At 43.4% G+C, this 23762-nt stretch overlaps 1 protein-coding gene across 1 annotated transcript; it reads right to left on the bottom strand.

The window, feature by feature from the left end:
• Window positions 1-1224: 1224 nt before the first annotated feature.
• On the bottom strand, window positions 1225-21714 carry LOC116489053 (transmembrane protease serine 11E-like). Its single transcript, XM_032187115.1, has 11 exons — window positions 21656-21714; window positions 18941-19052; window positions 11465-11588; window positions 10287-10402; window positions 8449-8516; window positions 6747-6910; window positions 5734-5772; window positions 3234-3414; window positions 2740-3005; window positions 1786-1928; window positions 1225-1386 (listed from the first exon to the last, which is right to left on the bottom strand). The coding sequence occupies exons 2-11, from the start codon at window positions 19031-19033 to the stop codon at window positions 1225-1227; spliced, it is 1356 nt and encodes a 451-aa protein (XP_032043006.1). The 5' UTR covers window positions 19034-19052; window positions 21656-21714.
• Window positions 21715-23762: the final 2048 nt, after the last annotated feature.

Below are 23762 nucleotides of genomic sequence, written 5' to 3' on the forward strand. Positions count from 1 at the left end.
TCCTCAGCAGCATGTTCCACTGCTGGGGTGTACGAGTTTGAGGAACGTGGCCTCCTGAAAACAAAGGCAAAGAAAGTAGAAAGTTTGTGAGATCAGATGGGCTAGCTATGGACTAGCAAGAAGACACAGGCACCTCTTAACTCCTGACAGGAGAAAGATCTTTAAGTGGATTTCTGGATCAGTCTGAAGTTCTCTTTTCTGAAGCAGACATGCATTTCCACCGTGACAATGATGTGCTTTTTTTCACCCCCCAGAATGCAGCTGAAGATATACAGGTTAACTTAAAAAGACCTGAGAGCACCATTTGTGAGAACAAGCAGTTTTTGGAGATTGTTTTCAGCAATGGTCATACCAAGATTGTTACAAAGCTCCATCCTGCACAAAAAGCCAAGGACTTTTATTAAAAACCATACAATCCGGAAAGTTTTAAAATGGAAATTCATTCAGCCCAGTATTCTGATATGACAACAGAATGGCATGAATACAAAGTGGTTTTCAGTCTCAAATCCAGCAATCACTCGTGGCAAATGCTGTGGTAGGTACAGTACACACAAAGCGTGAAGTGGACACACTTGTTCAGCGAACGTGGACAGAAGTTGATGTCTCTCAGCAATCACTTCTTCAGAATAACACAGCAAAGAAAACTTCTCAGTTCACCCAGGTAGCTGACATGATACTAGGAACTGGAATGTCTCTAAGCCATCTTCTGTTCATTATTACAGTATGCTTCCTGGAGCATTGCAGGAAAAGAGCTCAAGGAGTATTCAGAAGCGCAGCAGCCTTGGAGTCAGGCTCAGGTAGAGCTGGTCTACAGATAGGAGGGGCCTTGGGAACATGCAGCGAACAGATGGACAATATTTTTGTTATGACTTCTCTTGGATGCTGATAAATAATTGTTTAGGCTCAGATGCTTTGCCTGGTTACAAAAGTAGTGGCCAAGACATTTGGACACAGAGAAGAGGGTCAGCATGTTGCACATAAACCAAAGCCTTTACCCCTTTGACAGAATACTTTGCGAACAAACAGCTCTGTCACACGAATTGAGTCCGTTCCTTTCTGGAGGTAGGCCAAACCAATTTCAAGTCCTAGACTACTCTGAGCTTGCTGGCACTTGATACATCACCACAAGCCAAGCCAGCAGCTGTTTAGAGGGTAACCACAGAGCAGAATGTGTCAGAGGAACAGCCTTACACACAGCCCACAAAACTTAAGCCACTGCAGGTTTCAGATGCCCGTTTGGGAAGCGATCCAGTCTCGATAATAAGTCACTCGTGTGTATACTCCTGGTTTATTTGGCTTGCCACAGTCATCTCCCCAGCTCACTATTCCCACGAGATACCAGATTCCTCTGGAGTTGGCATGCACCAGTGGCCCACCAGAGTCACCCTATGGAGAAAAACATCAGTAGGCAGGAACATAAAGAAAACAGTGTTCGCTAATGAAGTGAGCACCACATTTGTCAGTTGTAACAGAACAATGTTTGTCTCCAGACCACAGCTATGTTTAACCTCTGCATGACTTCCTGAGAAGATGGAAGCTGACAGCCAGTATCTAATAGTCTCTTCTATTCTACACTCTCACATCTTCATTTATATATAAAAACTAAACACGTAAGTGCAGACCGCAGCCCAGGAGCAATGAAGTTCCTAGTTTACAACTGTAAAGATCTTGAACCCCATAAACAAAAAACATACTTTGGAGGATCTTGATTATTTCTTATTTCTAGGAAACATCACTTCCCACCCCATGTCCTTCCCTTTTACTATTACTTAAGACAAGACTTACCTGGCAAGCATCCACCTGTCCCTCTAAGTATCCAGCACACAACATTCCAGGTGTTACTGTTCCACCATACACCTCCCTCCTATTACAAATCCTAGTGCTTATGATTTTCACTTCTGCTTGTCGAAGTTGATTAACACTATAGCCTAGAAGGAAAAGTGGTATTAGGATTTGCAGACAGTGTATGCAACGTAAACCACACACAAGGATTAGGAGTAGTCACATTTTTCTATAGCTTTCCTGACATTGCAGGCAGCAAAGGGAGCTACTCAGACAATGTCTAAAGAAGAAAGTTATTATTTATCCTGAAGTCCTTTACTCGCTCATCCCAAATATGACCCTTCTCCATCCAGATGCTGTTTCACATAACAGGAAAAGGGATTTTTGTACACGTTTCAGCATTCAATTCAACTGTTGGCTACAAGGTGTGTCCTTGATGCCCATAGAAAGACTCGTTTGGTTAACTGCAATGCAACTCCGGGCAATCACCCCAAGAATCTACCATAAAACACAGCTTATAGCTCAATCGCTCAGAAGGTTATTCAAGTTATTTGATGAACTGAAGCCTGAATTAGCACCAAAGAGAGATCTATCACAAAGTTTCATCAACTAGTATGACAGACAAAGCTGAATGGTAAAAATTCATGTCAGAGCTAAACCCAGAACACTAGGCAAGTAAGAATGAAAAACTGAGCACCTTCAGCCATCACAATACATGCAGTGACAAAAAAAAAGCTGCTCTTTTTCCTATAAGGCTAACCTGCTGCTTTTTTCCATATTCCAGGCCACCACTCAAAAGCAACAACAAAAAAGCAAGCCAAGTCCACCAGTGCATTGTTAGCAAATTCACTTCTTAAACACAAAATCTCAGAAATCCAAAACAAACAAAAACCATAAAACTAACATCAGCCTTGTAAGACACACATGTGACAGCATGAGAAGAAAACAGACACTCACCATCGTTCTCCAAAGCTCCCCAGCCTGTGACAAAACAAGAAGCATTATCCCGGAATACATGAGATGCTTCAGGAAGACAGACACTGTGTACATCACTTGTGAACTCAATAGGGGAGGCAAGTTCCACAACAGCCACATCATACTCGTGATCGAGGAGAAATTCGCTATATTTTTCATGAACGATAATTCTTCGGACGTATTTTTTCTGTTTCGGAGGTCTCAGCAGAATTCCAAAGCTGGCTGTCCACCTCCGAGGCTCTTTTGCTCTGAAAGACATTTGGGACGAGGTCACAGCCATACAGAAGATCCTAACAAGAACACAGCTTTCCATTTCACCAAGATGTAATGTGGTCAGCTTTGTCCAAGGAACAGAGAAGAGACAGATATCTTTCAGCAGGTATAGACCTTAGTGGGCCTTGAAGGACCAGAGAAGACCTGTCCGAGCACCCAGAAGTTATAGGGCCTATAGGATCAGAAAGGTGCTGATGACTTACCCTCTAAAGCAGTGGGCCGCAGTCACAAGCCATGTATTACTGATCACCGATGCACCACAGCGATGGGTCCCATCGAGCTGAATACTAGCCTGCCATGGCCATTCCCCATCCTGTGCACGCTGCCCGCCGATTATTCTTTCCACTCCTGTGAAGGAGAATGTCTCCCTTCGAATTCCACAGACTGCCAGGAAAAAAAAAAAAAGAAAAAAAAAAAAAAGGAAAAAAAAAGGCAGCTCTGGTTTAGCTGATTGAGGGAAAACAGGGTCTTGCTTTGGGCAGGCCCACGTGGCTGCTGACACAGGCACAAGAGGGAAGCGATGTCAAGAGAAAACCCTCACCTAAAGCAGTGCCTTCAATAGCAGGGAAGCCAGGTTTTGTGGTCACAAGCATCTCGGGATAGGTATGGGGTTAAGTGAAAGTTGGTAGAAAAACTACCACTTTTTCATTAAACCAGTTGCCAGACACAAGGCCATGTGAACTTCCACGAAGGCTGTGTATCAGAGAGACTATTTTCTCCAGCTGTAACTGTTTGCCTAACTAAAAAATATTGCCTTTCTGTGAAACTCACTTTGTTTTGTATTTGTCTAGAGTTGTACAGAGGGATATGCTTGCTGGTGTGTATGTGTATACAGGCTCACACCCACCCACTTTATTAGGCACAAAGACACACACATGCACTGGTTGGTAATTAACCATTAGCTTTTATAACAATGACATCTGAGTTTCATCTAAAGAGGCTATCCCTCTCTTGCTACTGTACATTAAAGAACATCAAAAACACTTAAAAACTGAGTGCAAAAACACTGCTGAATCCCTATATAAACAACTGCCAGACCAGGACAGCTTTAAGCTTCAATACACACAGCAACACCAAAATATGCAGCAGACAGACACTACGCATCACTTGTGAACTCAAACGCTGCAGGGCAATCTTTCATTATTTGTAAAGCCCCACCTGCATAGCAAAGGAAATAACAACACAATCAGTACAGCTTTAAGTGTCACAGAATTGCTAGAGAAGTTCAGCAACAAAAAAAAAACAACCACCCATAAACCAAGGAAATAAGAAAAGGATTTTGTCAGGTCACCTGCAGGTCAGCTTTGACAACAACAGCAAAAAAATAAATAAATAGTGTCTTCTTCCTCCAACAGTTTACTTACAGCCACTGTGCCAACAGCACAGTCATATATCAGCCAAAAAAAAGTCAAAACCAAACAAGTTAATTCTCAGGGACCATTTAAACATGGAACATCCATGTGCAACACACGCAATGCCCGTGACCATGCTAGGCAGGGATGCTGGAGGTCTCTAGTGCTCAGGACAGCACAAAGATGCAGTCAGAGACCCTTTGTACAGGGTTCATCTGAGAAGGTACTGATCCTGTTTCCACGCTTCCAGAGGAGTTCTATCACCTTACCTGAGAGCACGGAACAGGAGAGGGACTCAGAACCTTCCCTTCTTCAGGGCTGTGTCACTGCCTTGCTCTTGCTGTGGACAGCTCTCCTCCCTCTCCCATCCTCTGGTCTTTCCCTGAAGGCTGCAAGCTTTTAGCTCCCAAACCTTAAGAACACCTATTGCCAAACTTTCACAGGGAGGAGAGGGCCAGATGGAGGACGTATTGGAAGGAGTGAGGACATGCAGCTGCTAGACATGGTGGCAGCTCACCAGATCACTCATTTCCACAGATAGCTCACTTCCAGCCTTGTGTTTGGCACTGCTCCAGCACCACCTCCGACTCCTGCAAGGCCATGGACATGACCTCTGTGCAGGGTACAAGACAACAACCCTTCTCTTACAGACAAACACTGTTAAGACGAGGAAAGCGGCAAGAGAAGAAAGGAAAGATGAATTCATGAGCAGTCTAAGAGCTATTCGTCTTTGCCAGCAGGATGCTATTAGCTGCTTTAGTCTGTAAGGTCAATGGCTACCAGCTCAGGGCAGACAGGAATGTACACACATGTGCAATGAAGCAAAGGACTGAACAGGGGCTCTGCAGGCAGCAGGTTGTCTTCTAGAGGAAAGCATCTGGCATGATCACTTTCAGAAACTGCTTAAAAGCTAGGGATTTCTTTAAGACTCCATGTATGGTATGCTTGGAAGATACAACCTGGACAACACTGTAAGGCTGTGTTTTTCCTGTCTTGCTTGTTTTAGCAAGTGGATGTCTCCCATCCAGTTCTCAGCTCACAGCAATTCTCAGCTCACAGCAACTGCAGTCCTCATGCAAAACTCACTGACAGCAACTCGTCTACTTCACATAGTCAACACTAATGCAAGTGCTTCCCATCACCACCAAGTTGGAATGTCTAACTCTGCAAATACTGTAGAACCAGCAAGACTCAAGTCTTGCCTGGCTCGTGAATTATCTACTATTATCAACTACTCTAACAGCTTTAAGAAGTTATTTTTCAGCTTGTATCTCAGGTATAAAAAGCATATAAACACTGAATATATAAGCACCGTGTCCCTTGATAATTTCTGTAAAGCATTTGTACTTACAGTTGTTTAAAAGGGTATCTCCCTTGTCCTCATTCAACTCTGAAATGAAAAACAAACAATATAGTGAGCATGCCTCATATTGCTATGTGATCCAGGACCTAACTGCCTCCTCTCTGTACCTAGTAAACACATGGAATGGTTTGCCTCGCTGCTTGTAGTGACACTATGGCAAAATAACTAATTTGCTCTGTTGGAGAGGTTCAGTTAAGCTTACAATCCTCACTGAAAGCACAAGGCCAAAGGATGAATCTTTTGTGCCTTAGCTCAAAGCTTAAAAAAGCAGCAGAGAGACGACTAAATAGGTCCAGGTAACATCCACATGTGCTGGGGGCTATGCATGATACATAAACCTATATGTGTAGGTTCACATTCAGTAAGGCAAGGTGGTCACAAATTCCCAGTGCTGAGATTGGCTGTAACATTACTGATTCTTCCCTACAAAAACTCCCTCTGCCAGGTTCTGGTAGCAACCAATGACAGAATCATGGGAGAGGACTACTGACTGCCCAGGGAACCATAGGGTTTGGTTATGAACATTTGCTACAGCAACCTGTGGAATAAGCAAAGGAAATGGCAGATGATGGAGAAGAGAACCATCTCAGATTTTTATTTAAGAGCTTAAGGACATTTAAGTACCTTGTGATACAGGTTCCTCACCAATTCACTGTGCATCTTAGCAGAGTAAACCCAGAGTGAACCCAGATCGAAAAGTTGGGCCTCTTTTTTGATGGATTAGGTTGGGCAATCACATTCAGAGCTAAGTCACACACCCAACTTCTGATGCACAGAGCAGAACTCACTCATTAAAACAGGTGTCAGTCTGCTTTAGCTCTCTTCAAGCTACTACTACTTTCAAGTTCCTGGGCTGTCAGCCACTAAAACAATTTTGAGAAGGGAAAAGAAGAAAACAGCAATTGCATGTATTTGTGTAGTAAAGTGAAGCTCATTACACTGAAAACAGTGAAGTATGAGGAACAAATTCCAAGCTAAAAACACAAACCTAAGGCACTTGCCTGTGAGAGTTATAGTAGACTGGTCAACATTCAATGACGTTGAGCTTGTTTTCAGCCTTCTGCGTAACACAGTGTTGACACGACTCCAGCTTGTTGCTGTACTATCAGCTGAGGCAAATTTAAATACCAGAGCAACAGATACAAGCACTCCGCCAGGATCCGGGCTGCAAACCAACATAAACAAAGTGGTGTCATTCTCTTTGCGCACTAAGCCTCTTAGTTCTGCTTGCACTGTCTGCCTTCCTTATACAAGAACAGGTCTGGTCTGCACAGATGTGTGGAACGAATAGCATAGCTGTGCACAAGCAAAGGAAGATGACGACATACGTCAGCAGACAGCAAAAGGCCTGGTTCACGTTGTAACAACAATCAGAGGGAATCTTCTGCAAGGAGAGGAAGAAATACTCCCCTTAGTCTCTACGCAGCTCCATCAACAGAACATAGCAGTAGAAACAACACAAGAGTTAAAACCATTCAACAGATACCAAACAAGCCATTCCTAACATCCATTTATAAGACCTAGCTTAGATCCACAGAAATTTAAAAGGTCTTCTGGCATTTCTTTCCATATAAGTCACTTGTCCATTTATGGGTGAGTTAGCATCCTTGGATCGAGAGACAAAAATCTCAATAGTTTGTGTTATCAGAACAAGGTATGATCATTTATTATCAATACAAACTCTGAAGCACAATACTTTAGACTAACAGTCTAAAGGAAAAGCAACAGAAACCGAGAGGCAAAGAGAGCAGAGATGCAGCTAAGCTGAACCAGTGCACATTTACACAAAGAAGGTACTCTCTTGTGTACTCACACTAGTGAAACTTTAAAAGCAGAGCACTGTTTGGTCAGCCTAAAAGGTATTAAGGAATTGTTTAAGTCTAGCTCCCAAATCTTGTAATTTCTGTAGCTACACAGCATGGGAGGCTTGCAGAAGAAACCAGTAGCAGAGAAATTGTGAACAACCTATGAAAATAACCACCTAGCGATCCCCAAAGTGCCGTGGAAAAGGATATTTGCAGGAAGTGTGGCATTCTTTGCCATAAAGGGAAAGATATTCCACAGCAGATTTAGGCCTTATAGAAATTTAACTAATTGAAACCCAAATTGTGTGATGGAAGTGATGTATTGCTCTCAGTGATAAGAACCATAACTATTGCACAGAGAAAAAAGACTTAAAAGCTCCCACAGGATCTTCATATCTGTATGTCCCTTTTGCCTCCTTTCTTATCTCTCTATCCAGGCATCTCACAGTGGAATTTATTCCTTCAGTTCTTTTCTGAGAGGAGGGAGAACAGTCACTTCTTGCTGTACACCACGCAGAGGGGTAAACACCAGCCTAAACTTCCCCAAGAAGAATGATATGGAATAAAGAGCTGACTGGATCTCTTGAGCCCTTAACTAGCAGTGAAGGCTGGGATCACCTAAAAAGTCACTTACTGCATCACAGCCACAAACAACTGGTGTTCAGGTAATCAACTTGCCAAAGTGTAAGGCCAATTTTGTCATCTTTGCTGACCTCTAAGCAGATTAAGCCCTCACCAGTGTTTTGAGCCCCGATGGAGAGCAACAAGCAGCCAAGACTTAGTCATCCAGCTGGCATAATCCAAGCAAAATCAACCAGGCACATTCCCTACTGTCATGGGGTAGGAAGAAAAGATCTTCATCACATTTCTGTTTGTTCCTGACCTTCACATTACTTACCTTAGACTGACAACATGGGACCTGATGTACCTTTGACTTAGAATGGACTTCTTAAATACTGTAGACATCTGTTAAAGGAAAATAATGTGTTAAAACAGACCCATGATATGTGCACGTTTCTCAAACTACGAGTCTCACGAGCCTCTGAAGCACAAAAAGTTGCTTTCAGATCCCCACCTCTACACCAAAGTTACTACTAAGTTTCCATCGGAGGTTGCAGAACCAAAAATAAACAACTGACTTGCCAAATTTTGCTGTCTCGCCAAATTTTGCCATCTCTTCTGCTCTCTGGGTGCCTTTTCAACTACAGGCTTGCTGGAACAGACAGCACGTGTGCTTACCATCTGTTTGCACACAGTCAACAAGGCATCTTTGCCACTACAGCAAGGTTTTAAAGCTTGCTGACAAGCTTGCAGTGGAGCGGAGAAGCACTTGTATAATTCCTCCTTCCTGAGTGCAGAGACAGCAACAAGGAATTTAACACTCCCTGTGGAATGCTAGAGTCCAGAAATGACTGGGGAGGATATAAAGATGACTGGAAGATGACTAGAAAGGTTGTAAAGAAGACCGAGCCATATTCTTTTCAGTGGTGTCCTGTGACAGGACAAGAAGCAATGGGGACAAGGCGATTGACTCTATGATTCTACAACCTAGAGTGAATCTGCCCTGAACAAAAACACTGAACAGCACCCCGAAAGGCATGCGGTCCCAACTTTCTGGTTTAAATAAGTTACCTGGACTTTTGCTATTTTCTCCACTTAAGGCTTCCTCACGGTGCTGTGCTTTGTGCATCTCTGAAGTAATTTTAGTCTCTCTTCTGTACCACCCTGTCTTCCTTCCTTGTTAAAAGGCAATCAATGCCAAGCAACACAGTCCCCTTGCCAGTAGCATGTGTTGGACAAACAGCCTCTCACAGCTCTAGTTCATACCCTGTATGCCCTCCGGGACATTGAATCATGCTGAGGTTAAACTGCTCCTCTGCTAGACGATCAAACTTTTTCAATTACTGATTCCCACAGTACACCCCCTTATTTAATGGGAACGGACTGCAATTTTACTGCCCAGCTCTAGGCTTCAATAAGAAATAGCCCTGAAGCTGCTAGGGTACAGCAACCAGCACAGAACATTCTCTATCAGCCAGATGCTATCCCTGCACTGAATATGTCCACAACTATTTACAAACCCCACCTGATTTGGGGTGGGAGTGCACAGGGCCATTTACTGCCCCGAATCTATGCAAGTCCTGTGCAACCGTGGGAAAACCAAGAAGTTCCCAGCAGGAGTTAGGCATCTAATTCCTGATTATTTCCAAGAGAACTAAACACTTAACACTGTGATGATCTGAGCCTTGACCACATTGTGCTATTTTTCCCATCTGCCCCAGGCAGCAAAAACACCAAACTACCTCTAAAGAGGTCTGGAGAGACAGATACCATTGAAAAAAATTGCAAGGCATGCAGATACCATGATGCTGAGAGCAATACGCAGGACACAGGCTGATCTTTCAATAAAGTTTTTCTACCCAAGCAATCTACCCTTTTTCTCAAGCATTTAAAACTTAATGTCATTGCTGGTTTCTCTGTTGGCAATAGCAGGCAGGATAGTCCCAACCACCCTGCTAAACACAGGTGAGTGGCAGAGTCAGGGAACAGACTCAGCTTTTCCACTGTTTAATCTTGTTCCTCTCCTCATCCTCCTGCTCTTTGCCCTGGGAATTGCGCAGTATAATCCAGCCACATAAGACGAGGCACAATCACCTCTGAGTCTAATTTCCAATCACACAAATGAAGGACTCTTCACCACTGGTCAGGCAGTAACAGAGAAACATCTTAGCTTACCATGTTTTCAATCTCTTGGCTCAGGTATCTGAATTCTTCTGTGGTTTGCCTTTCGTACCGAGTGTCATACTGGATGTTGGTGATAAGGAAAGCTGCATTGTAATATCTGTACTGATCTGCAGAGGGGAGAAAAAGGAAAAGTTGTTCATTTTCTTCAATACAATTCAAGCACAGCTCCACACAGAACATGGCACAAGTAAGACTTCCAGGCTTTGGTTGTGACCAAGCTCTGGGCAGCACTGTGAGGAAAGGGGGATCTGGGCCACCTTGTTGCTCCATGGACCAACTGGGGGCTCATTTCCACCCTGACAACTACACCAAGCAGCTTTAAATTACATCCACTAATAAACTTCTGAGGACCATCTTCTTCTAATCAGCCTAGATGCCCTCTGGCATGTCCCTGCCCCACAAAGGCAGGTGGCCCAGAGCTGTTTGCACCCATTCAGCATTTGGGTTAAGTTTAAAATCTGGCTCTCGAGGGAATGGCAGAGAAGGGCCCTATAATGCAGAGTTAACAAAAAGCTAACTGCAAAAACAAGCTGCAGCTCTGCCCCTACTCTTTCTGGTACCCTAACATAAACCAAGGCCTCACTGACTCTCAGTGAGCTGAGACAGCAACACAGCTAGCTCTGTCCCAGTAGCAATATACTTCAAAACCCCTCACATCAGTAGTTCAGAAACTGGGAATAGAGTGGCATCATTCAAGTACCACTGAAACCAGATCCGTGGTAACCAGGACTCCAAGAAAGCCCAAACCTCTGTCCTTTCTCCTTCTGGAATATCCTCAGCCAGAGATGCCAGATTCAGTTTCTGCAAAAATCCTGTTCAAGACGAAGCTTACTATGCATAACTTGAGTGCCTTAACGAGACACTTCTGGTTTACACTCAAGACCACAGTTATTGGTTAACTGTGGATACCAGGGGAGACAGCAGGGCAAGGCAAACTGAAGTACAGACAAAATTTAAATCCTCACTTCAGGTAAGTAATATTTTAAGTATTCTTGGGGGGTTTCTAATCAATACAGGACTTTCACAGGCTCTAATAAGTTCTCATGCAGATTCTATACCTGGGGTGAATTTCATACCTGAATCGCTAGGCAGGACTACAGTAGCAAGTGAAACACAACAGATACCTCAAAAGTCTCCTTAAAACAACAACAACAACGGGATGCACTTACAATGGCACAAAAAATACGTAATCAAGCCAATGACAATGGCCAGACCAACTATTACTGACACAACGATGACTGCTATCTTCCATGGCTCCATACGCTTCACTGCTGTGTCCATCTGAGACAGGATCTGCATTGGAGAAGAAAACACGGTTAAATTCAACTCTGTTAGAAACACAGTAACACATCCTGAGCAAAACTGCATCTGGTGCGGCTTAACTCAGCTCACTGACACAAAAACTCACAGAATGAGGTAGGTTGGAAAGGTCTCCAAACCCTAGGGGTTTGGATCTGCTCAGACGAGGTTCCACTGGAGCAGGTTGCCCCAGGCTTTGTCAAGTGTTCACTGTCTCCAAGAACAGAGATCTCTCAGGGATCCTTGTGCAGTCTCTGACCACCCTCAGGGCAAAAGCTTTTTCTCCTTATATTTAGTCAGAATCTCCTGTGTTCCAGCTTGCCTCCACTACCTCACATGCACAGCTGAGAAAAGCCTCAAGTAGTGCAGGCATGGTCAGTAGAGACGATTTCCCATCAAGAAGTATTACACAGACCTCAAGTACAGCTGGCTGCCCACACAGGTATTTAAACTGGACTTGAATGTAACAGTTCATAACAGAGGAGGCACCTTCTGTACTCTAGGCTATCAGAGATGCTATAAAACACACCGCTTTGAGTTCTTTTTCATTGGTATGAGTAGTAACATTTACTGGTCTTCTACTGGCTGTGGGTTTCTTTGCAGAAAAAGCATGCATACATTGTAAGAACATCATGCCTTCTGCCAGACAGCCTGCCAGAGGGGAGAGAAATAGCTACTAACATGACGACACATGGCAAGAAGACCCAGTCTTGTTGGCACACCAAAAGCCAGCAGCAGACCCATGAGAGGGCTGGGAACCTAACTCACACATGGACAAATGCACAGTAAGCCTTTCCCTCCCATTTATTTTCTCTTGCACAGCATTAGGCAAGAGAACATTAGGAAAACTGCATTTTTGCGCATGTCCTCAGTAGCTTTGTTGTAGGATGATGCAAAGCTTTAAGTGCAATTATTTCAGATCCCTCGTAATTCTACAGGGCACTATGTAGTAACTGCTGTCATGCCACGCACCAGGCCTCTACATCACGGTTGGCTTTAGTACAAGGTGTCAGAAGAACATGTGGGATAATCCCTCAAAGGTGCCTGGAGTGACAAATGGCAGCAGCCAGCTCTGGGGTGGAGGCTCTCAGCTGACTAGTCACCATACTGCATTATGCCCATTAAACCATGTTTGCGTTTGCTGTTTGCCAGACATACTAAATGCTCTTCTCCCCCTTTCCAGGCCTTTGGCACAGTCGTTTGTGAACAACATTTGAGAAGACAGGAGCAGGAAGCAGCAGGCAGGCAGAGAGAGCAATGCTTTGCAGGTTTTCTGGCTGTGGGGTGGCAAGGAAGACAGCAGAGTGAATATGGATATGAGCAAGCAGAGTGGGATGATAGCAAAGGCTGTCGGTGGCCTAAGATGAGCTCAGGGGACAGACCAGCAGTGAAGGTAAAGCTGTGATGCACAAATCCATGACAGCAAAGATAGTGAAGCAGTGGGAGAGTGAGTGGGTTTATACACTCTGCCTCAAGGGTAAGAAAGTTGAGCAAAACTGTGAGGAAGAGATGGCAGGAAACAAACTAGGAAAATGATGGGAGAAAAAAAGGACAGAGGCACAGAAGAAGCAGCTGAGGGGGCTGCACACAGTGAGGGAGTGTTAAGTAAATGAGAGGGTAGTTGGAAGCAACTCACACACTTTGATCTCGTCACCCAAAAGCTTGGTTTATCTAGTGAGTGCTGGCAGGCATCCCAGTCCATTGCTTAAGAAGGGAGGCAGGAAAGTTTTTATGCTCTCTAACCGGTGGTGTTTTCTGCAAGGCTTTTCTGCAGGTCTAGCTGTCTCCCCACTAGACCATCTCAGTTCCCTGGTGGCAAAGCAGACTGTAGAGCAGATGGGAGCAGCCTGTCTAGGCGGGTCAAGATTATTTTCTTTGGGAACCACAAGTAGCAGTGGCATATAGTATTCAGTCACTAGGACTGAACTGGTTTCACCAAGACCTTGACTTCAGGCCACCTAGACCTTCACTGTATATGCCACCCCCTAACCCAAGGGTGTAACGGATGGAGAGATTCAGATGAAAATGAAATACCTCTGGGATTGCCCTGCCTCAGTTCAACACATTGCAGTTTCCCTGCAGTTTCATCCTCAGCTCACAGCTCGTGGTCTTTCAGACCCAGCAGGTGGGACTGCAGCTTACCTCACGGTCAGTGCCCTGGGTGGCAAGACTCTTGGCTGTTATGGTAATAATATGCCTCCTCCTCACCTAGTCGCCTCTTGTGCTTTCAAGATGCTGCTTTGGCATCCAGCCTTGCTCTCTGCACTGGTGAGCTTTTGCTCTCCAGTCCAAGCCCCTGCTGACAGGCTTGCCTGGTTCCTTGTGCTTCAGCTGTTCCCATCCCAGTGGGCTTCCACTCAAACAGCAATCAGCACAACCTCCTTCCGCTGCTCTTGGCATGGGGATCATGAAGCACAGCTTCAACAGTATATGGCTGACTCTGCAGAGACTGAGGCAGGAGTATTCTTATTTCTTAACCAATGTTTTTTTGACCTGTATGTAGATTTCCTCAAGATGGGGCCTTACGATTAAGATTCAAAAGCTTAAGAGTCACATTAGAGAAATGAATGTATCATTGCCCACAGGACTCGTGCTCTGACAGGCAGAGCACTACCTGGAATTTCAGTCTCTTTTTTTCATGCAAATATTGGATACACATCAAACCCTGCCAGCAGAGACCCCCTTCCCCAAAATTTCAGACCTGCCTGCTCCCTAGACATCACAGAGATTTGCAAAAGAGAAACTGCTACCTTAACTGCCACAGCGCTGGGAGAAATGAAAACATTGGAGATGAAAAATAAAAAGCTTTCTCCACTTCTGATACTGATTTCACTAAAAGAATTTAAGAAAACAGTTTTTAGGAAGCACTTCCTTATGTTTCTATACTTATACAGATCATTACTCTGTGTATGGGATATACAAAATGAAGTGTACCTCTTCAAACCCAAACCAGTTTCCTCTCTTTAGTAGGATGCTCTTGACCTCTACCTTGCACCTCTGTCTTGCTAAGGTGAGTACCAGGACAAGAAAAATCTCTTGTGCAGTGGAAGGGCCAAGTCTCACCACCTCCCACGGTGCACATTTGCCAATATACATCCTTCAGCTATGCTGCCTGAGTGCAGGACCTAGCTCAGCAGCCCCCATCTTTTCTGTCCACTTCAACAGCAGAGATGCTAGTCAGCAGCTGTGCAGAAGGGCTGGGGAAAAAAAAAAAAAAAAAAAAAGAAAAAAGAAAAAAAAAAGAACAGATGGCCTTATTTGTCCCAAGAGTAGCTATCCATCACTCTTTGAAGAAAAGCCTGAGCGTAGGCAACACCAAGCATGTACTACTTGTATTGGAGCAATGTATATTTCCAGTAGTGCCCAGGAATTCTAGTCCTAGACTCCATGTTAGAGACTGTATGCACAAAACAAAAACACTCACAAGTAGGTCTGGCTTCAAGCCTGACTCTGCTGAGGCCAACTAGGATGTTTAAGATGACAGCTCTTGTTCAGGTTACGTCCAGTCTATTCAGTCAGTAATAATCACACAAGTTCCATCTCCAGCTAGCTGCTTCACTCCCCAAGCCTTTTTGCTGCCATGCCAGGAGGTGCAGGATCGTCATGCTTTACCAGAATAACCACCTGACAGGGATTCTTGAGCCTTGGACAGCCATCTCTGTAGTTAAATAGCTCAGTGGCAGGTGGATCCCCCTGTTCAGCAATCAGGTTTCTGTATGGTCTTCACGCTTCACTCACCAAGAAAACTCTGCTCCACCCAGCAACACTCCCTTGGCCAGAGAAACACCGATTCTTCTGTGGTGCTGATGAACGCAGAGGCAGAGATTATCTGATCACCTTAGCCTACAAATGAATCTTTTCCTTATACCACATGCTGATTATTGTTATTATTATTATTTTTTTTATATATATATATTTTTTTTACAGCCCAAACTACAGTAACCAGCACTTCACTCTCAGGAGGGTTATCAGGGGAATTCAGGTAACACCAATATACTCATCTTCCAACAGAGCACCCACCCTTGTGAAAGGGTGAGGATGACCTTCGTTCCTCAAAAGTAAGCCTTAGGAAATCAAAAGTCACTCTCCACTCAGAAACCTTGAAGGCTGAGTCCTCCCTGCTCTGAAAACCACCTCCTCACAGTCTCTATCTGGCAGCTTCTGGTCTGCAGGAAATAAGCAAGAACTTTCAAACCCTAGACCTTTACGTTCAGTACAAACCTGCTTATCTTGGCAAGACGTTGAATGAACATCAGACCTCCTCCAGCAATCAACATTCTCATTTAAAACATGCTTAATTCCCAGGGAGCCCAAGATGATCCAGTGAGTGTAGCATCTGGAATTCCTATCATGGTTCATTTTGAACTGGTAATGGGAACTATTAGTCTCAGTTTACACACCTCGGCTCCGTGCCAAAGAAAGCATTTCAATGACTAAAAAGTTATTCCATGCCAAAAAAAAGAATCCAAATAAACTATTTTGGAAGTAACTTAATTCAATATAAACATAGCTGTTTTACACACAAAGGTGTGTTTATGCACATATGTCAAGCCTTGATACAGGATATAAATAAGTGAAATGTAGCAAGAATTAAAGCTACATTAATAGTTATTGGCACATCAGAAAGAACTGTACTGAAATTTCAATGGAGCCAAGATTGTCTGGTCTTCCTTATGAAACCAAGCAGAGAACTGACTGCATTTCTGGTTGAATTTCTGACCAGCCCAAAATGAACCCCTTACATTCCAATTTGGAACATTTATCCAAAAGTAAAGGCAAGCACAATACACAGGTGATAAGCCGTCCCTTCTCTCTCACTCTGTACCAAACTCCTTAAAAGGTTACTACGCTCATTCCAGCTCTCAGGTCTGCCTGACAGAATTTGATTCACTATATTGAACTTTTCTCTCTCTTCTACTGCATGTTACCAAAAGCCTCAGTAACACTGATACCAGGAAATTGAGCTTTGTTAAATGGAAAACGGCTGTTCAGACAGGGAAAGGGAATGAAACTACCACCCGTGTTCTAGGAAAAGGTAAGCAGGGAAGCCCTTCCCTGTTTTGTTTTTGGAATCTGCCCTTGACTTTTTCTGACTTCTTAAGCTACGCCCTCATAGCACCCCTTACCTTTATCTGCTTTCAAATGGATCTGAACCACGGTGTGTTTTTAGTAGTATTTACTAGAAGCGTTTTGCCAAGTTCTGTGCAGAAGAAAACATGCAAACTCTTCGATTTTGCTATCTGATCTGCTGCTTTCTTCCTATAGTAACTTTAGTCCAACCACTGCTCAGTGCTACTGTAATATTCTCGGAAGACCTAAGGGTAGAACATGGCCTGCAAACACACTGATGAGGGGCTCTCCACGCTTAAAGTTGCTCCCATTTTTCCATTCTAGGATTCAGGCATAGCCCCACAATCACTCTTCATAGAAATGGGACCTTTCACAAGACAACTGAACAAACTAATCTGCTGGCCTGGTGAGTGCAATGTGAAACTATGTCCCTGAAGCGTTCTTCCTTGGCAGGGTGTTTGGGAATGGCAGTAATTGGAGCATGTCTACTTAACCCCAGGAGTCCAGTAGCAAAAGTACACGGCCACGCAAGCAAGACACGCCAATTCCATTCCCACCTCTGCTATGAGCAATCACACCAACCTCGTCCTTCTCCTCTGCTCTTGTGGCATACCCACAACACACACTTGTAAGAGGATGGGACAACATTCCCCTTCTACTCCAGGCACCGAAATAAAAGCAGCTAATGCTTGCTTACCAGTGTCACTCACTCAATGTTTGACATCTCCTAAAGCAGCTCTGATACAATGGTAGACTTCCAGATATTGAAGGGATCTGCTGAGGGAAACAATGTGTGTGTTCTTGTATGCGTCACGCTGAATCAGCCTGATCTCCCCACACCCTCAAACATCCCACAAAGACAGTAGGTGCTGCATGCCACCCCTCTGCAGTCAGATAAAGTATCACTAATGTATTTGCCACATACTAACTGAGCCCCTCCCCTTAACTATCCACAACTCTACCAAGGCCCTTGCTGCTTCCCAGCAGCACCCTTCAGCCAAGCAAAGACAACAGCTTCAAAGACTGCTCTGGTGATTTGCAGCAAGATTCAAGCACAGCATTCAGCCTTTGGGACAAATTACTGATAAGGTCTGAGTTAACAACGTCCAGAATGCGAGAATGCTGTTCATAAAGGCTCCCTCAATTATTTAATCACCTTTGCAATCAGCACAAAACACTTCTTGTTCCTTTCTTTCACCCATTCTGCATACACCTTTTTGGTGGTTGTCAGTTCTTTGCTGGCCTATTATACTAGTTCAATAACCTGTGGGATATAACTAGGGCTAACAGCTGAAATAATCTTGATTAATAACACATTTTCCACAGTTGTTTGTCACAGAAAACATCTTGAAAAGACTCCCCGGTTCTGTAACAAGCTTTAGGAGAATTAGGAAAGCTACTTACAACATAAGAACTCAACAACTTACGTGAAGGTGAGAGAGGCCATTCTAGAGTAAGGGAGATGAAGCACCTGGCCACTAAACACATCCAGTTTAGAACAAGGCTCAACAGCTTCTACATCAACATCTACATTGATCACAAACTAGTACCTTATTCTGTCCGTTCATCAGTCCCAGAACATAGCAGCTCTCTCCTTTCCAGCCTTTGAAAAAGGCTTTGCCTGCCTGCTCTTCCTCCCTCATTAATATGTGGAAATCTACTCCAGAAGTGAGATACTAGACAAGCAATTATAATCTCCATGTTTTTTTTGTCTGTTTTTTCATTCCAAGGTAGGGTGGGTGAAATGGTTTGGTACCAGTTTTGGTGTGTTTCCAAGCTGATTCTGCACAGATTAACGCTTCACTGGCAGCATACAAAGCCTACTAAAATAAACAGGAGCACAAGAAGATATTTTTATAACTTTATCCTGCTTATCATCTCATACCACGCTGCTAGTTCAGCAACCGTGACTGCAACACTAACTTCAGCAGCAAGAAAGGCAGATCAGAGTTAGAACACAGAGAGAGGACTCTCACCTGCCCCCTAAAACCTTCTGTGGCCACAGACCACCCTGGCTTTTCACCATACCACCCGGTTAGAGGAGCCAGGGAATTCTTGGAAAACAAACACATTTTGGGTGAAGAGAAAAGGGGAAGGATCAGAAGGATTACTGATGCGTAGAAGGCAGCTGAAATCAGATGTAAGCTCAGAGCTAGTGCCATTCATTCTCCGCCCCTGCCTCGGTCAAAGCCCCGAAATTGCCCTATAAATCTCCACATTATATAACCACGCTGCCCAAACTAATAAGTAGCAAGTCTGATGGCTGTGGCACTCACCTCTGGACACCAACGAGAGGTCAGCAGTACGTTCTTCTGTCTGGGAGATGCACCGTCCTGAACTACTAAACACACTGTGCAGCATCTCAGCATAGACTTGAGGCTTTATCACCTGAATTAGGAAAGAAAGGAGTCATAGGCAAGTCAGAACAAACAAGTCCAGCAAGTCTCAGTGACAGAGGCTTACCCACTAGCATGATTCCTCCCCTAAAACAATAACAGTACACTTCTTTCATCACACCTTTCATCCAGGAATCCCAAAGCCTTTTCAGAGCATTAACTACACACCCTGCAACACCCCAAATCAGAAGAGCCACGAAAATTTTGCAAGGACGCAGAGCTTATTTCCTTCTTTGGCAGAATTAAAAACAAATCAGAAATTATGGGCAGGACCAACACAGAAAATTTGCATATGCTAGAGAGACGGTGTTCAGTCCCTGGTTAGAGGCAGAGCTGACGTAAGTTGATGAAGGTTCAGCGGCATGTGCCTCAACTCCCTTGAACTTCCTTGAAAGGTGCCATTTGGCCAGATAAGAATTTGAGTGTAACTGTTTCTACTGGGACAAGCTTGTGATTCTTCCTTAACTTCTTAGATGTTAATTTTGATTGTGACCACCTAGCCACAGATATGTCTGTCCTGGAAAAATTCTTCCAGGTCACAAACATTTATGATATAAATATTTTCAGGTTTTCTTCATAAGCATTTCTAATTGTGCTAGTTATGGCATGTTAATTTGGAAGTCAATTATCACAAGCCCAAACTAACCTAATGTAGCATTTCTCAATGTTTTCTCAATCCTTTTTTCAATTTTTAGGTTCTCTCAGTTCCACTAAACATACTCAAAAATATATATGTCCACATAGCCTTATGCATAGATTTGTTGCTGAAGGCAAGTAAAGGGGACAGAACATCAGAACAAGAGAGGGGTGTGTGTGGCAGACAGCCTCTTTGCAATAAAGTTTCTAACATGTAGGGATTCTTTCCTGACACCTGAATATCCTTCACTTGACCCCTCCATAATTCAGGGATAACCAGCTGAGAAACATGCTGCTCCAAATACTTCTGTTGTGGCTGGAGCTCTTCCTTTCACCTTATACCAAGTCCACAGCCAGCTAACAGGAACACTGCCCTCCTGGGAATGGCAGCTTCTTTTGGCTGAAATATAGTCTAAAGATAAACCTCTGCTTCTCATAATTTCGATTCAGTCCAGGTCACAGGATAATTTGTTATGAAACACAGCAAATACAGTTACTAACAATGCATCATGTAATTACATCTCAATATTTTAACTGGAAGCTGCATTTCCATGCCATAAAAGTAGACTTCTGTTGAGCCAGTCTAGATGTGCAAGAGAAATGCAGACAGAAACTAGCTATAAGGTGAAAATTTCTGAGGGTAAAATATCAAGTGTCCCACGATTATGTGACCCAGGTGTAGGTGGTGTGAATATGTATTCATTTCAGGCAGCCCACAATCCTCAGAGATGGAGCCCTTCCTGCTTACTATCATGACACAGATGGAAGAACACATGACACGGAGGCTTCATGACAGTCTCTGAACAGTCTCACCTGCAAGCAAAACAACCCATTGCTGCCCAAGTGGAAAGGTTAAGCTAAAGAGGCTTTCAGAGCACAAAAAAAAGCTTTTCCAGGCCTAGTTTTATGTCCAAAAGGCACCAAACTGGTGAAGGATGTAATAATCCTGGCCAGCGGTCCTCCCTCTGCACAAGGTGACTGTGTGTGTTCTTCTACAGACAATACTTCCTTGCAGTAGGAACTCCAGCTGGAAGGAAGGAACAAGCAATAGCCACCAGTGAATCAGTTACCAGGTCCTTAACAGGTTTGGCTCATGATTGCAGAGAGTGTGTACTGATGTGCCTGCTGGTGCAGCCCTGAAACTTCAAGAGAAGCCTGGGCAAGTTGGGAAATATTGGGCAGTTGGCAGACATTGTGGTCTACATGGGTATTAAGTACAAGAAAGGGAAGGTGAGAGATTCTTGAGGCAGAATGCAGGATGCCAAAGAATAGGACCCCCATAACAGCTGGTGGGGAGGCAAAGTCTCAATGTATGGCTAAAGCAACGGAGGAAGGAAGAGAGGTGCAGATTCATCAGGGGCTGGGGAAGCCTCTGGAGTAGCAAAAGACGAGCAGGTAAGCAACATCTGCACTTCACAACAGGCAGATCATACAGGAATTTTAAATTGAGAAGTAGGAGAAAGCAGCCTGGTGCACAGGGGATGCATTGTTCTGAATCCTATGGTAGACACTGCATTCTTAAGAATACATCCGAAGTTGACAAAGATCAATAGTAAACAAAACAGAAGTTTAAAAAAAAAGTCTGATGTGAACAGAATGCAGAGACAGAAAGCAAAAATAATGCTTCCTATGTTTCACAGAATTACCTGAAAAAGGATAAAGATGGCACAGACCCAGAATACTTCACCTTTAACAAGGACATGTACAAACAGACATAAAGGAAATGTGGTGGCAGGAAGATAATGGAAATGCCAGGGAACAATTATTAACAATTATTTCCAATTACTCTCAAGTAAAATGTGAAATCTTTACACTGTCAGTCAGATAATACCAGCTTTTTGCATGCTGTGAGCAATTGTTTCAGGAATAGACAGTCAGGAAATCCACAAGATGGGAAGCAATTCTTGATTCAGACCTGACTAGTACACACAATTGCTTTAAAATATTTCTGCTACCTACCTGAACAGTATCAGCAGCTGTTTCAACATTTCTAGGGATACCAAAGCCGGAAAATCAGCTACCGCCACACTCAATTTTGAAGACAGGGACCACATAGCTGCAGTAAAATCCACACACCTAAAGGAAGAACCTTAAAAGGATTATACATGTTTTCTGGAGACATAAAAACTATTTCAAGACATCAAGCCTCAGAACAAATGCATCCTGCTTATTAAATAAAAAAGCCTTCAGAAAGCCCAAAGGTGAACGTAAGGTTAAAAACAAACATTAGGAACAAATAAAGCCTTTTTCAGAAAAGCTGAGAAGCGTGAAGTATTATGAAATTAAGCGCATAAACTGCACACACACTGTTAGAGAGAGGCACACCAGAACCAACTAGATAATTTTTCTTAGAAATGAAGTATCAAAAGAGACAGGTTGGAAAAGCTAACAGCAAGAAACAACCAAGAACAGATAGCACTCAACCAGGGTGAAGGATGGAAAAATTAAGTGACTGATGATGGTATGCTGCCTCTCATCCAACGCTACTTTATTGTCAGAACACTAGGGGAAAACTTTTAAAAAAATAGTTGTAAAACAAGCATGGGGAACCCTTTATGGTGTAGCGTGATCTACAAAGTGACTAAATTAGCACAGGCAAGGAAGTAATAAAAGTAGCAAGTATTCCTATAAAATATGTTATATGGGGTAAAACCATCGTAGCTTTTGTAAATCAAAGTCCTGCCTTGAAAACCTACCTCAATTCCTGAGCAAGTCAACAGCTGGTCCATGAGGCAAGTCTGATTGATATTGTCTACTTGTATTTCCTACAGAAATTAAACAGGACGTTGTCTTACAAAGGCCTCTTAAAAAAGTTGAGCTCCCATGGGATACGAAGGCTTAAGATGGAAAAACAGTTAAAAGAGAGAAGAAAAATGATAATGATTTTTAGTGAAGCCAGTTCACAAACTCACAGGAATCTCTGCTATTCGTTATATTCATAAAAGGTATGCAAAAAAAAAAAAGAGATAATTAGCGAGGTGACAATCATCCCACAATAACTGCATACTCGTGGCAGTAGAAAGAAAAACTAACCACAATGAACTCCAAAAGCATCTCACAACATTGAAAGACTAATAAAACAGATGAGAATCTGATAAGTATAAAGTGACACATACAGAGAAAACAAGTCCTAGCCTTACCTACAAAATGACAGGTGTTGAGCTGGTTACGCTTTTCAGGAATAAGACGGAGGCAGAAACTCCTACGAGAATATCAACTCAGTAGCAATCAAAACCAGAGAAAAATGATAGAAATTATCTGCAAAGAGAACAGAGAAACAAAAAAGGGGGCACGCATATCACAATTAATCCACATTATGCCTGTATCCTAAATACTGCATCAAGTTCTGGTCCATTTCCTATCTCAAAGCAGATACAAAAGAACAGTAAAACATCCCAAAAGAGACAGAACAACTGTCCAAAGGAACCAAATAGCGTCTGTGCATGGGATGTCTGAAGGCACCAGGATTCTGCAAGCTGAAAAAGGTGCACAGAGAGGCAACAGTTATCTAGAGAGTAAGGTGTGGAATTGTGAGAGTAAACAGGAGAAGACTGTTCACTGTTTCTTCTAAGGGGACTTCAAATAAGAACAGCAGGTTTAAAACGAGCACAAGGAGATACTCTGTCATATGATACACAGGTAAGGTATGGGTCTCCTTGCTGCAAGATATGTAAAATGTCAAATACTTTGCACATTTAAAAGGTTTAATCACTTTTCTGAAAGAAGAATCCCCATAAAGATCTTAAATATGACGATTATACCTCTGTGATCCACAGCTTTCCTGAGTCAAACCACTGCAGGTTTAGAAACCACTCTGAGGAAGCACCGTACTCTGACTGCTTTGTTCTCATCTTTCCTAGGTGTCCTCCATTGACTATTCCATGAGTCTCTGGTTCATTTACCTGCCAGGCATTCTTTCTTAATCATAAAGTATTGTTAATCCTCTGATGGAACAACAGGCAGTTGGGGATCAAAGCCTGTCCCCATCTGCCTCCTGAGCAAAACATGGTCTGACCTGCCTAGCTAGATCAGTAGCCACAGGAAGGATGTATTTGTGTCTTTGCTC

The sequence above is a fragment of the Aythya fuligula genome, chromosome 4, assembly GCF_009819795.1.
Source record: "Aythya fuligula isolate bAytFul2 chromosome 4, bAytFul2.pri, whole genome shotgun sequence".
In the NCBI taxonomy this organism is placed as follows: domain Eukaryota; kingdom Metazoa; phylum Chordata; class Aves; order Anseriformes; family Anatidae; genus Aythya; species Aythya fuligula.